The sequence below is a fragment of the Silurus meridionalis genome, chromosome 25, assembly GCF_014805685.1.
Source record: "Silurus meridionalis isolate SWU-2019-XX chromosome 25, ASM1480568v1, whole genome shotgun sequence".
Lineage (NCBI taxonomy): Eukaryota > Metazoa > Chordata > Actinopteri > Siluriformes > Siluridae > Silurus > Silurus meridionalis.
Window position 1 is genome coordinate 7,928,779 of NC_060908.1, and position 11,506 is coordinate 7,940,284.

The 11,506-nt window shown below is 41.2% G+C and overlaps 1 protein-coding gene across 1 annotated transcript; it reads right to left on the reverse strand.

Moving 5' to 3' along the window:
- Positions 1 to 6,583: 6,583 nt before the first annotated feature.
- On the reverse strand, positions 6,584 to 9,549 carry atp5l (ATP synthase, H+ transporting, mitochondrial F0 complex, subunit g). Its single transcript, XM_046838574.1, has 3 exons — positions 9,392 to 9,549; positions 8,968 to 9,128; positions 6,584 to 6,869 (listed from the first exon to the last, which is right to left on the reverse strand). Exons 1-3 carry the CDS (start codon positions 9,441 to 9,443, stop codon positions 6,771 to 6,773), a joined length of 312 nt encoding a protein of 103 aa, XP_046694530.1. The 5' UTR covers positions 9,444 to 9,549; the 3' UTR covers positions 6,584 to 6,770.
- Positions 9,550 to 11,506: the final 1,957 nt, after the last annotated feature.

Sequence of the window (11,506 nt, forward strand, 5' to 3'; positions counted from 1 at the left end):
CTTATATCTATTGGTGTACAATGCACTCACCTTTCGCCATTTTTAAACCCGGACCCATGCTGGCCGAGCGAGATCCTGAGGGAGAACAAAGTACGCGGCCCATACCGGCGTCCGCGAGGGAAACGAGCCGGCGTCACGAACAGGCTGAGGGCACGCGCACACCGCGCTCCCTTACCTAGCATCCTGTTAGCCAACGTCCAGTCACTGGAAAACAAGCTCGACGACCTCAGGGCAAAGGTCAAGTTCCAGAGAGACATTCGGGACTGCAACCTTCTCTGCTTCACCGAGACATGGCTGAACCCAGCGGTACCAGACCACGCCATCCAGCCGGCCGAGTTTTTCCTCGGTTTACCGCATGGACAGAACACTGGAGTCGGGGAAGTCAAGAGGAGGTGGAGTGTGTCTGATGGTGAACAACCACTGGTGCGACAGCGCGAGCATTGTTCCTCTTTCACGCTCCTGCACACCAAACCTGGAACTACTGACCATCAAATGTCGGCCCTTTTATCTACCTCGGGAATTCAGTTTGGTCATAGTCAGTGCCGTTTATATTCCACCTCAAGCGGACACAGACAATGCAGTATGGGACTTACATGAGTCACTAACGCAACACCAAATATAGCATCGGGACGCTGCACTCATTGTGGTCGGAGATTTCAACAGTGCACTTCAAGCGCGCACTTCCGAACTTTCATCAGCACATCACCTGCCCCACCAGGGGCGAAAGAACATTGGACCACTGCTATACAACATTCAAGAACAGCTACCAGGCACAACCACGTCCACCGTTTGGGAAATCGGACCATGCCGCCATCTTCCTCATGCCTGCTTACAAACAAAGGCTAAAACAGGAAGCTCCAGTTCAGAGGGAGGTCGCGCGCTGGACTGACCAATCGGTGCCCGCTCTGCATGACGCAGACTGGGACATGTTCCGGCGCAGTTCTGATGACGTCAACATGTTTACGGAAGCGGTTGTGGGATTCATCGGGAAACTAGCGGATGATACGGTGCAGAAAACCACCATCAGAACGTTTCCCAACCAGAAGCCGTGGGTGGATAAAACCATCCGCGACGCTCTGAGATCCCGCTCCGCTGCCTACAACACGGGGCTCGCCACCGGGGACATGGAAGAGTACAAGGCTGCGTCTTACAGTGTTTGCAGAGCGGTGAGGGATGCAAAGCGGCGCTACGGGAGGAAACTAGAGTCACAGTTTCAACATGGTGGCTCTAGGAGCCTGTGGCAGGGACTAAGGACAATAAGGGACTATAAAACACCATCCTCTAGAATGGTGAATGCGGACGCTTCTCTGGCAGACGAGCTAAACACATTTTACGCTTGTTTCGAGGCTGCAGCTAACCATGCTAGCGGCGCTAGCGGCACAACCAGCGTGCACGCCGAGAGAGCCAGAGAGGTAAACACGTTCACCATCTCAGAGCATGACGTGAGAAGGGCATTCAAGAGAGTGAATACCAGAAAGGCAGCAGGACCAGATGGCATCACAGGTCGGGTTCTGAAAGCCTGCGCTAACCAGCTAGCACCGGTGTTCACCGAGATATTCAACCTCTCACTGGAACAGTCTGTTGTCCCCTCATGTTTTAAACAGTCCACCATTGTTCCTGTCCCAAAGAAACCCCAGCCCGCCTGCCTCAATGACTACCGCTCTGTAGCTTTGACCTCAGTAGTGATGAAGTGCTTCGAGAGACTGGTCAGAGACTTCATCACTGCATCACTACCAGACACACTGGACCCATTACAGTTTGCGTACCGTCAGAACCGCTCTACTGAGGACGCCATTGCTCATCTCCTCCACACCACGATGAGCCACCTGGACCAAAGAAACGGGAATTATGCAAAGATGTTGTTCGTGGACTACAGTCCAGCGTTTAACACCATAATTCCCTCCACACTCACCTCTAAGTTGGAGGTCCTGGGACTCTGTCCCTGTGTCAATGGATCTCTAACTTCCTGATTGACAGACCACAAGCTGTACGGGTGGGAAAACACACCTCATCCACCCTCACCCTCAGCACTGGAGATCCCCAGAGTTGTGTTCTGAGCCCCCTGCTGTACTCACTGTACACATATGACTGTGTGGCCACTTCCAACTCCACCACCATCATCAAGTTTGCTGACGACACTGTTGTGGTGGGCCTGATCAACAACAACGACGAGACAGCCTACCTACAGGAGGTTAAAAACCTGGAGAGATGGTGCCAGGAGAACAACCTTCTCCTGAACGTCAGCAAAACTAAGGAGTTGATCGTGGACTTCAGCACAAAGCGGGAGCGGTCATACCAACCGCTAAACATCTGCGGGACTCCAGTGGTAAGAGTGGACAGTTTCTGGTACTTGGGTGTTCACATCACACAGGATCTGTCTTGGTCCTGTCACACTAACACCCTGGTGAAGAAGGCCCGGCATCTGAGACGCTTAAGGGACTTTAAACTACCCTCTCAGGTGCTTAAGACTTTCTACACCTGCACCATTGAGAGCGTTCTGATGGGTAGCATCACTTCCTGGTTTGGGAACAGCACCATGCAGGACAGACGCCACACCATACCGCACACGGACACTTTATGGACACTTTACACCACACCATACTGCACACAGACACTTTATGGACAACCCACCACTAAAATGGTCTATTGTTTACACTTTGGTACACATTGTTTACTGTTTCACTGTCTACTGCCATAAGGATTTTCTTTGTATATACATTTTTCTCTTTGTTTACATACATATCTTTATATATCCTTTATACCTTATATTTTATTTTATATAATTTTTATACTTTATTTATCTGCTTTTTTTTCTTTCTCCCCACCCTATTCCCCTCTTGCCGGACCGTCGTATAAAGCATTTCACTGCATGTCGTACCCTGTATGTATGTGTATGTGATGAATAAAAAATTTGATTTGATTTGATTTGAGATGGAGAGTGAGGACTGAAAGAATAATAAGATGGTGGAAACTGAAGGATGACGAGTGTAGTGTGAGGTTCAGGGAAGAGGTCAGACAGGGGCTTGGTGGTGGTGAAGAGGTGCTGGATGATTGGGCAACTACTGCAGAAGTGATGAGGGAGGCAGCTAGAAAAGTACTTGGTGTGACATCTAGAAATAGAAAGCAAGACAAGGAGACATGGTGGTGGAATGAGGAAGTGCAGGAGAGCATAAGGAGAAAGAGGTTGGCAAAACAGAAGTGGGATAGACAGAGTGATGAGAAAAGTAGACTTACAAGGAGGATTACAAGGAGATGCGGCAGCAGGTACAAAGGGATGTGGCGAAAGCCAAAGAAAAGGCATATGAGGATTTATACCGATTGGCCAGGCAGAGGGACCGAGCTGGGAAGGATGTTCTGCAAGTTAGAGCAATAAAGGATGGAGAGGGAAATGTGTTGACTAGTGAGGAGAGTGTGTTAAGAAGGTGAAGGAAGTATTTTGAGAGCTGATGAATGAGGAAAATCAGAGAGAGAGAAGGTTGGATGATGTGGAGTTGGTGAAGCAGGATGTAGATAGGATTAGTAAGGAGGAAGTAAGAGCAGCAATTAAGAGGATGAAGAATGGAAAGTCGGTTGGACCAGATGACATACCGGTAGAAGCGTGGAGATGTTTAGGAGAGATGGCAGTGGAGTTTTTAACCAGATTGTTTAACAGGATTTTGGAAGGTGAGAAGATGCCTGAGGAATGGAGGAGTGTGCTGGTACCGATCTTTAAGCATAAGGGAGATGTGCAGACCTGCAGGACCTACAGGGGAATTAAGTTGATCAGTCACACCATGAAGTTATGGGAAAGTGTAGTGGAAGCCAGGCTGAGAGAAGAGGTGACCATCTGTGAGCAACAGTGTGGTTTCATGCCGAGGAAGTTCACCACAGACGCATTATTTGCTTTGAGGATGTTGATTGAGAAGTATAGAGAAGGACAGAAGGAATTGCATTTTGTATTTGTGAATTTTGAGAAAGTGTATGACAGAGTGCCATGAGAGGATTTGTGGTATTGTATGAGGAAGTCAGGTGTGTCAGAGAAGTATGTGAGGGTGGTGCAGGACATGCATGAGGACAGTGTGACGGCAGTGAAGTGTGCCGTAGGTACGACAGAATGGTTCAGGGTGAAAGTTTGACTGCATCAAGGATCGGCCCTGAGCCCTTTCCTGTTTGCAGTGGTGATAGACAGATTTGACGGACAAGGACAGACAGGAGTCTCCCTGGACTATGATGTTTGCGAATTATATTGTGATTTGTTGTGAGAGTAGTGAGCAGGTTAAGAAGAGCCTGGAGAGGTGGAGGCATGCGCTGGAGAGAAGGGGAATAAATGTCAGTAGGAGTAAGACAGAGTACATGTGTGTGAATGAGAGGGAGGGCAGTGGAGTGATACGGTTGCAAGGAGAAGAGCTGGAGAAGTTCAGGTACCTGGGGTCAACAGTGCAAAGTAATGGAGAGTGTGTTAAAAAAAAGAGTGCAGGCAGGGTGGAGTGGGTGGAGAAGAGTGACAGGAGTGATTTGTGATAGTAGGGTATCTGCAAGAATGAAAGGGAAAGTTTATAGGACTGTGGTGAGACCTGCGATGTTGTGTGGATTAGAGACAGGGGCATTGAGTAAAAGACAGGAGATGGAGCTGGAGGTAGCAGAGCTGAAGATGTTGAGGTTTTTGTTGGGAGTGACGAGGATGGACAAGATTAGAAATGAGTTTATTAGAGGGACAGCGCATGTAGGATGTTTTGGTGACAAGGTGAGGGAGGTGAGATTGAGATGGTTTGGACATGTGCAGAGGAGGGACATGAATTATATTGGTAGAAGAATGCTGAGGATGGAGCCACTAGGTAGGAGGAAAAGAGGAAGGCCAAGGAGGAGGTTCATGGATGTGGTGAGGGAAGACATGCAGGTAGTTGGTGTGAAAGAGGCAGATCTAGAGGACAGGGTGGTATGCAGACGGATGATCCGGTGTGGCAACCCCTAATGCGAGCAGCCGAAAGAAGTCGTCGTCCCCAAATATTGGTCTATATAGTGTAATCTTAGGTTGCAAGTAGTATTTAGTTAATAAGTTTGGTTTGGATCTGTTTTTGATCTTATTTCTCTCCTCTTTATAGGTTTGAAGCATGCTGCCTAGCTTTAATGAAAGACTCTAATGGAGTAGTCATTGTATTTAACCCTGACATTCCAAGTCACCTTAAGGAAGTAGAGACCTGGCACTCGACATGTATCTCCTCTCGAAGCCTACAGGCAGGACAGTGTCTGCTCATAGCACACCACAAGCCTGGTAGTGGAGCGGATATGTCACGCCCTCAATTAGGTAACATAGAAAATTAATCAGATCACATATTTATCCATTATTGCAATGGCATCAATGTGAGAAATCTGTAAAAAAAAATTTCCTTCCTCCTCTGTGCAGCTCCTCAATTGAACAAGCTGCCTCTCATTCATTCCAACCTAAAGGACGATCCTAAAGGGGTCCGCCGGGAGTTCTGTACATATCTCGACAACGTCATGCAGAGCTTGTGGAAATGTCCATTATAGTGTAAACACTAAATTAAAATTCAAAGACTTGTTAGTAAGTTTTGATGGGCAAATGTGTCTTCTGCTTTTTTTCCCCCAGTACAGTGAAACCTCGGTGTAGGAGCAACCTATAGTACGAGGAAACGGAGATACGAGCAAACTCGCTCGCAAAATTTTACCCTGTTTCACGAGCAAATTTCCAAGGCACGAGCAAACTCACGCTGCCGGTTCCCCGTTTTCAGCGGCGGGTCGCATCAGTCGCTTAGTTAATGACGCTTAGTTCAAGTGATCGGAGGGTGCATTTAAGGAGGAGAGCGTGTGTGCATGCACGCGCGCGCCCCAGAGACATGCTGCGTGGGGCACTAAGCAGACCGACAAAAAAATAAAAGTGGCTCCCGTATTCATACGATCTCCCACAGTAACTTCTTTTAGTTTTGTATTTTTATTTCACTAGAAATCTTGAAAAATGTCTCCCAAGAAAATCAGCGATGGTGCTTTGAAAAAGAAAGTAAATAGAATGACCATGGAACCCGAGGATGTTACGAGCATGGTGCGCGTCTCACACTTGCAATCAACCACTACCGCATGAGTAAGTGTTAAATTATGTTTATATTACGGTAATTTGCGGTGTATTTGTTTTTAAAAATAGGCTACAAATACTTTTTGAGTGCAGAAATAAGCGATCGAATGACATCTCGGAACGGATTAAATCCCTTTTACATTAATTCCTATGGGGAAAATTAGTTCGAACATACGAGCAAATGGACACACGAGCAATTTGTAAGAACGAATTATGCTCGTACAACGGGGTTTTACTGTACAGGTAATGAATCTGAAATTCTATTGAGTAGTAATGACACTATAGATACAGCAGACAGAGATTAGGTTGACCTACATTTTGAAAGTATGTCTGTCTGTCCAATAGCCATTTATTCTACAGCTCTCATGGTATAGTTACATTTGCTTCTACACTATATAAGGAAGCTTTGTGTTGATACCAAAAGGAGAACATCATATATACCTTTCAGCATAATCATCTTTAAAGTACTTTTCAAATTCATTGCAAAAAACAAGGTAGTTTAAAAAAAATTATATGTTAAATGTACAAGTTATTTTTTTATTGGACTAAATAAAAGTTTATATTATGCAAACCCACCATCCATCACTGTACTGAGCATATACGCTTCTTTGAACAATACATATTTATTTACTTCCTGGAATCCAAGAAGTTCAAAGCGGAAACAAAGCGCTTGGACAAGAAGGAAGCAAGCAACAGTCCACATTTACACATTATATCCCACAATGCCTCCTTTTCCGATGATCTCGCCGATGTAGAACCACATTAGAACTTCTGTGGCGACAAGACCATTCCTCAGAGCGTCCTGTGAAAACAAATGAGAGAGTTATGACCCTTTGACTCTTAACTGAGCAAATTATTTATTTCCACAGTAACATGCACATGACTATCTAATTAGAGTCTTTATTCCAAGTGAAACATTAGTCAAGCAGAATACAGTTCAACCATAGACTACTAATGAAATGATTTTTCAAACATTCTAAATACAATGTGATCCTGTTAAATTTATTCAAAACAGATGACTATCATAGCTCACTTGTGATGCTCGGATGTATTAGATAATTTTGTCGCTCTTACTATATAAGGATTGGAAGGCAAATTATAATTTAATAAAAAACATGATCGGGTAAAAATATTCATAATGCACTTTGCCAACAACTGGATAAGGGCTTCTCTCACTCTTACTACAGTGTTTCTTCGAAAATACAGGGGATGTCATTTTCATATACAACAATCACAAACATACATTTATTTATGTATGGTACAAACTGTACTGTATCTCTTGTACAAAGGCACCTGCTTGGGTATTAACAAATACTTATGGTAATTATAATTTATATTACTGGTATTATATTAATATTATATTACTATAATTATTATAGTATATTAATGAAAACGTTATTTTATTAATATACATTTTAACATTTTATAATTCAATACATCAACATTGTGTGTTGCAACAGAACAATCGTACCACCATAAATGCCGGCTAAGGATCTTAACTAGGGCTTATTTTCATGGAAACACGGTAGCTAACAGTCTATTGTAAAAATAAATAAATAAACTATTACAATCACAAATGTTATAAAAAAAAACAAAAGTTGTGTACATCTGATTTTCACTGGACTACACTTTAAATGTACTAATAACACTGGTACATCCTTGAGTACACATTTGTACAAATACTCCTACACACTGGAAAATTTGACAAGAGAAAATAAATAAAATGCATTCAACAAAATAAAGTATTAAAAAGGCCAGATAACAAAAGACATTTTTGATCAAGAATACATTTTAAATTGGTTTGACAAAGTTGCTTTTTAACTTGAATAATTTTGACTGCTTGACCTCCATATGTGTGTCCTGAACATAATACCAGGAAATGTTTTTTATGTCAAAAACCATTGAACACCTTGATTTTTATTTTATTGCTTAACACACAAACGGTCCTATGTCTGCAATTCAGTGTACAAAACAATGCCTCAAAAAAAAAAAAACTTGATTTGTGTTTTTTTTTTTTTTAAACACTGGTTCTGTATTCAGGTTTGAACCAGAAACAAGTACAACCTGAACCAATGGTGTTACTTAAAATAATAATAATAATAATAATAATAATAATAATAATAATGGCAATAAATACAAAAGCTATCACTATGTCAGCTCAGAAAGAAGTGCACTTTGCAAAAACATAACTAAGTCCTACAGTACAGCTGTGCAATGCTGGGAAGCAGTGCTGCTGCTGGTCCAAACAAAGTCCTTTAACAAAAGAAGATTAAAGAGTTTAAATCCCAGGCCCACCAGACCCCCTTACTGCGGGATTCATTGAGTCGGGTCACTGACGTCAGGCAACGGACAAATATCTGTAAATATACTATATTGCCAAAAGTATTGGGTCACCTGGTTATAAAATAGCATGTGATTTTTGAGCATTGCATTTCACAATTAGTTCCAATTTTCTCTTATAATTCCCTCCACTGTTCTGCGAAGATGTTCCACTAGATTTTGGAGTGTGCTTATGGATATTTGTGTTCATCAGCCACAAGGGTATTACAAAAGGCAGGTACTTATGTAAGTGAGGAGGCCTGGGGTGCAGTCAGGGTTCCAAAGCTTTATAGAAGATCTCAAGATCCTCTCCAAAGCATGTAAACCAGATCTTCAAGGTGCACAGGGGCATTGCCATGCTGGAACAGGGTTGGGTCTCCAAGTTCAAGTGAATGCAAAATGTTATTATAGTGCACATAAGATGTCCTGTAAAACCGAGTGCCTACTGTGATGTAGTGCTCATAATGATGGCATTAAACGGAGGATTGATTCAGGTAGGACACAAATAAAAAAGACCTAGGTGTGAAACTACAGCTAAACTAAACAAAGCAGAAGCAAGTTCCTAGGTTGTGTGTTCTCACCCGAACTGTGGTTTGACCCAGACGGCCAGCCTGGAAGGCCTTGACGAGATCGGACACTCCTGCTACTGCCTTCGAGACTTCAGCTGGAGAAGGAGGCACCAGCTCCACACGGGCATAGTACCAGAAGGTCGATAGCCGGGGCTTCGAGTAGCTCACAGCGGCTACAAAACCGACAAAAGAAACAATCAGTCATGATCTCCAACTAGTATACTATAACAATATACTAGCTAAATATATAAGCAAATAAACGCAATTGTCAATGACTGTAAAAATCCGTGTAACCGGGTTGCAGAAATGTGCTAGCAAAGTTAGCTGCGTGACATCACTCCCGTCGCGGCCATTGCTTCTCTACAAGGCCAGCACTCTCTCCTCACTTAACCAAACAACTGTTCTTCATATTTATTTATCTCACAAAACAACTTACCGCCGACCAAAGAGGGAACTTTTGCAACCAGCTTCTGTACTGCCTGCGCCATGGCTTCTCACTCTAATAATCTGCTGCTCGCTGCTAACGAATAGCCCCTTCAAATGAATGTCACCTACAGGAAAGGACCTCTGCAGGGATGACTACAGAGGTGCCTGATCTAAATCCTCAAAGTGCCTACAAAATAATTATAACTGTTAGAAATATCTTTTTTAACATTTTTTTGCATTAAATAAAACAATACAAATTTAAGCTGATTTAAACAAAAGAATAAATTGTGGATTTACATTTTTTTTATATATACTGTATATATAAGCGCTGAAGAAAGAGGCGACGGCATATTATTGGTTTACTAACAGTACTGTAGAGAAGCGGTACCTTCCACACTTCCGGGTTAAAAAAATGAATAAAATAAAATAAAATAAAATAAAATAAAATAAAATAAAATAAAATGGCTTAGTCAAGCGATAGATTTATAAAAAAATATATTTTTTTAAAGCTTGGATGTGTTAATTAGATATCCAATTACAATGATTAGTGAATACAACAATATATTCAAAGGCACACTTTATTTTATTTATTTATTTAAGTATGGATAATTTATATTTCTTTCTTTCTTTCTTTCTTTCTTTTTTTCTTTCTTTCTTTCTTTCTTTCTTTCTTTCTTTCAACAATCTTGTTCTGAAATAGTCGTCTCATTGTTCTGTTACAATCAGAAGGAGGAGATTAAAAAAAGAGATAGTCCTGAGTCTCAAAGAAATTATATCCTGCTATAATCAAATTTATGATGGTTACATAAAGAGTTGTCAATTGTTTCATGATTAGCAGCAGATCAACCCAGATGTAAATGCACAAATGTATTAGAATTATTCTGAGATTGCTGTTCTCCTTTACAAAAATGCATGCATCACACAGATCTAAAAATGTATTATTAACAGTGTAATATTTATGCATTATTAAAAAATATTTCACTTTGTTATTAGGAAAAATACTTACTCCAGATTTAATTCTCCATAAATGTGACAAAATTACAGAAAACGCCAGGGATAAAAACACAAACTCTGTGGTCAAAAACCTGCCAAGAGAAGAGAAGAGAAGAGAAGAGAAGAGAAGAGAAGAGAAGAGAAGAGAAGAGAAGAGAAGAGAAGAGAAGAGAAGAGAAGAGAAGAGAAGAGAAGAGAAGAGAAGAGAAGAGAAGAGAAGAGAAGAGAAGTCACCATCAGCACAGCAGGATTAATGTATTTGTTTGCAAGACTTATAAAAAGTGATTTTTTTTGCAAACTTAAACCTTCAAACAAACACTAATTGACATGAACATATACTTCCTATTGAGGATTTTCAGAGGCTTTTGATGTAAATAGATGTGCATCATGCTGTTCTGATCAGAAATTTGTAAATCATGCAATTTAATTAATGATTATACAAAATTTATTCAGAGTGGTGGGGGTTAATGTGTAGGGCACTGGATTTCTGATCAGAAGTGACTTCAAGTCCCAGGCCCTACCAGACCCCCTCTACTCCTGGATCCCTTGTGCAAGACCATTAAACCCTTTAGCTGCTCAGTTATGTAAAAAAAAAGATCATTGTAAGCCATGTTGGATAAGGGCATCTACCTAGTGCCTTAAATGTAAAATTCCATGAATGTACTCTGGGGTTTATGTACGATCCTAGATTTTAAGGTTTATTATTCTAATCCTAGATATTAAGATTTATTATTCTTTAAGGTATAATAATAATAATAATAATAATAATAATAATAACAATAATAATATTTTTGGGGTATGCAGGTAATCAGCTTTACTCTTGAATGCATTTACTAATTTTTGCAAATGAAATAAGACTGAATTAGCTTCACTTTATAAACCTTCTTACAGTATATAATATTGTTATGTGCATGGTGAAAGTAGGAAGGTGTGTACAGGTTGTAGGCGATGTCTCTATCTCAAAATCTAGACTTTTATCATTATGCAATTTTTTGATTGGGAATAATTACGAAATAACAAACAAAACAATAAAGTTACAAAAGCAAATGCTGTAGTTGCAATGATTTCAATCATATATTTGCAACTGTATTAAAATAGCAAAAAATGACTTTTACAAAAATGACTCAAAAAA

What these genes read in the sequence shown, in the direction of transcription:
- atp5l (XM_046838574.1), bottom strand. Translation starts at nt 9,443, where the DNA reads ATGGCGCAGGCAGTACAGAAGCTGGTTGCAAAAGTTCCCTCTTTGGTC. An exon ending in AGTTCCCTCTTTGGTCGGCG is followed by an intron (nt 9,129 to 9,391) that starts GTAAGTTGTTTT and finishes TCGGTTTTGTAG; the next exon opens with CCGCTGTGAGCTACTCGAAG. An exon ending in TGGGTCAAACCACAGTTCGG is followed by an intron (nt 6,870 to 8,967) that starts GTGAGAACACAC and finishes TTGTTTTCACAG; the next exon opens with GACGCTCTGAGGAATGGTCT.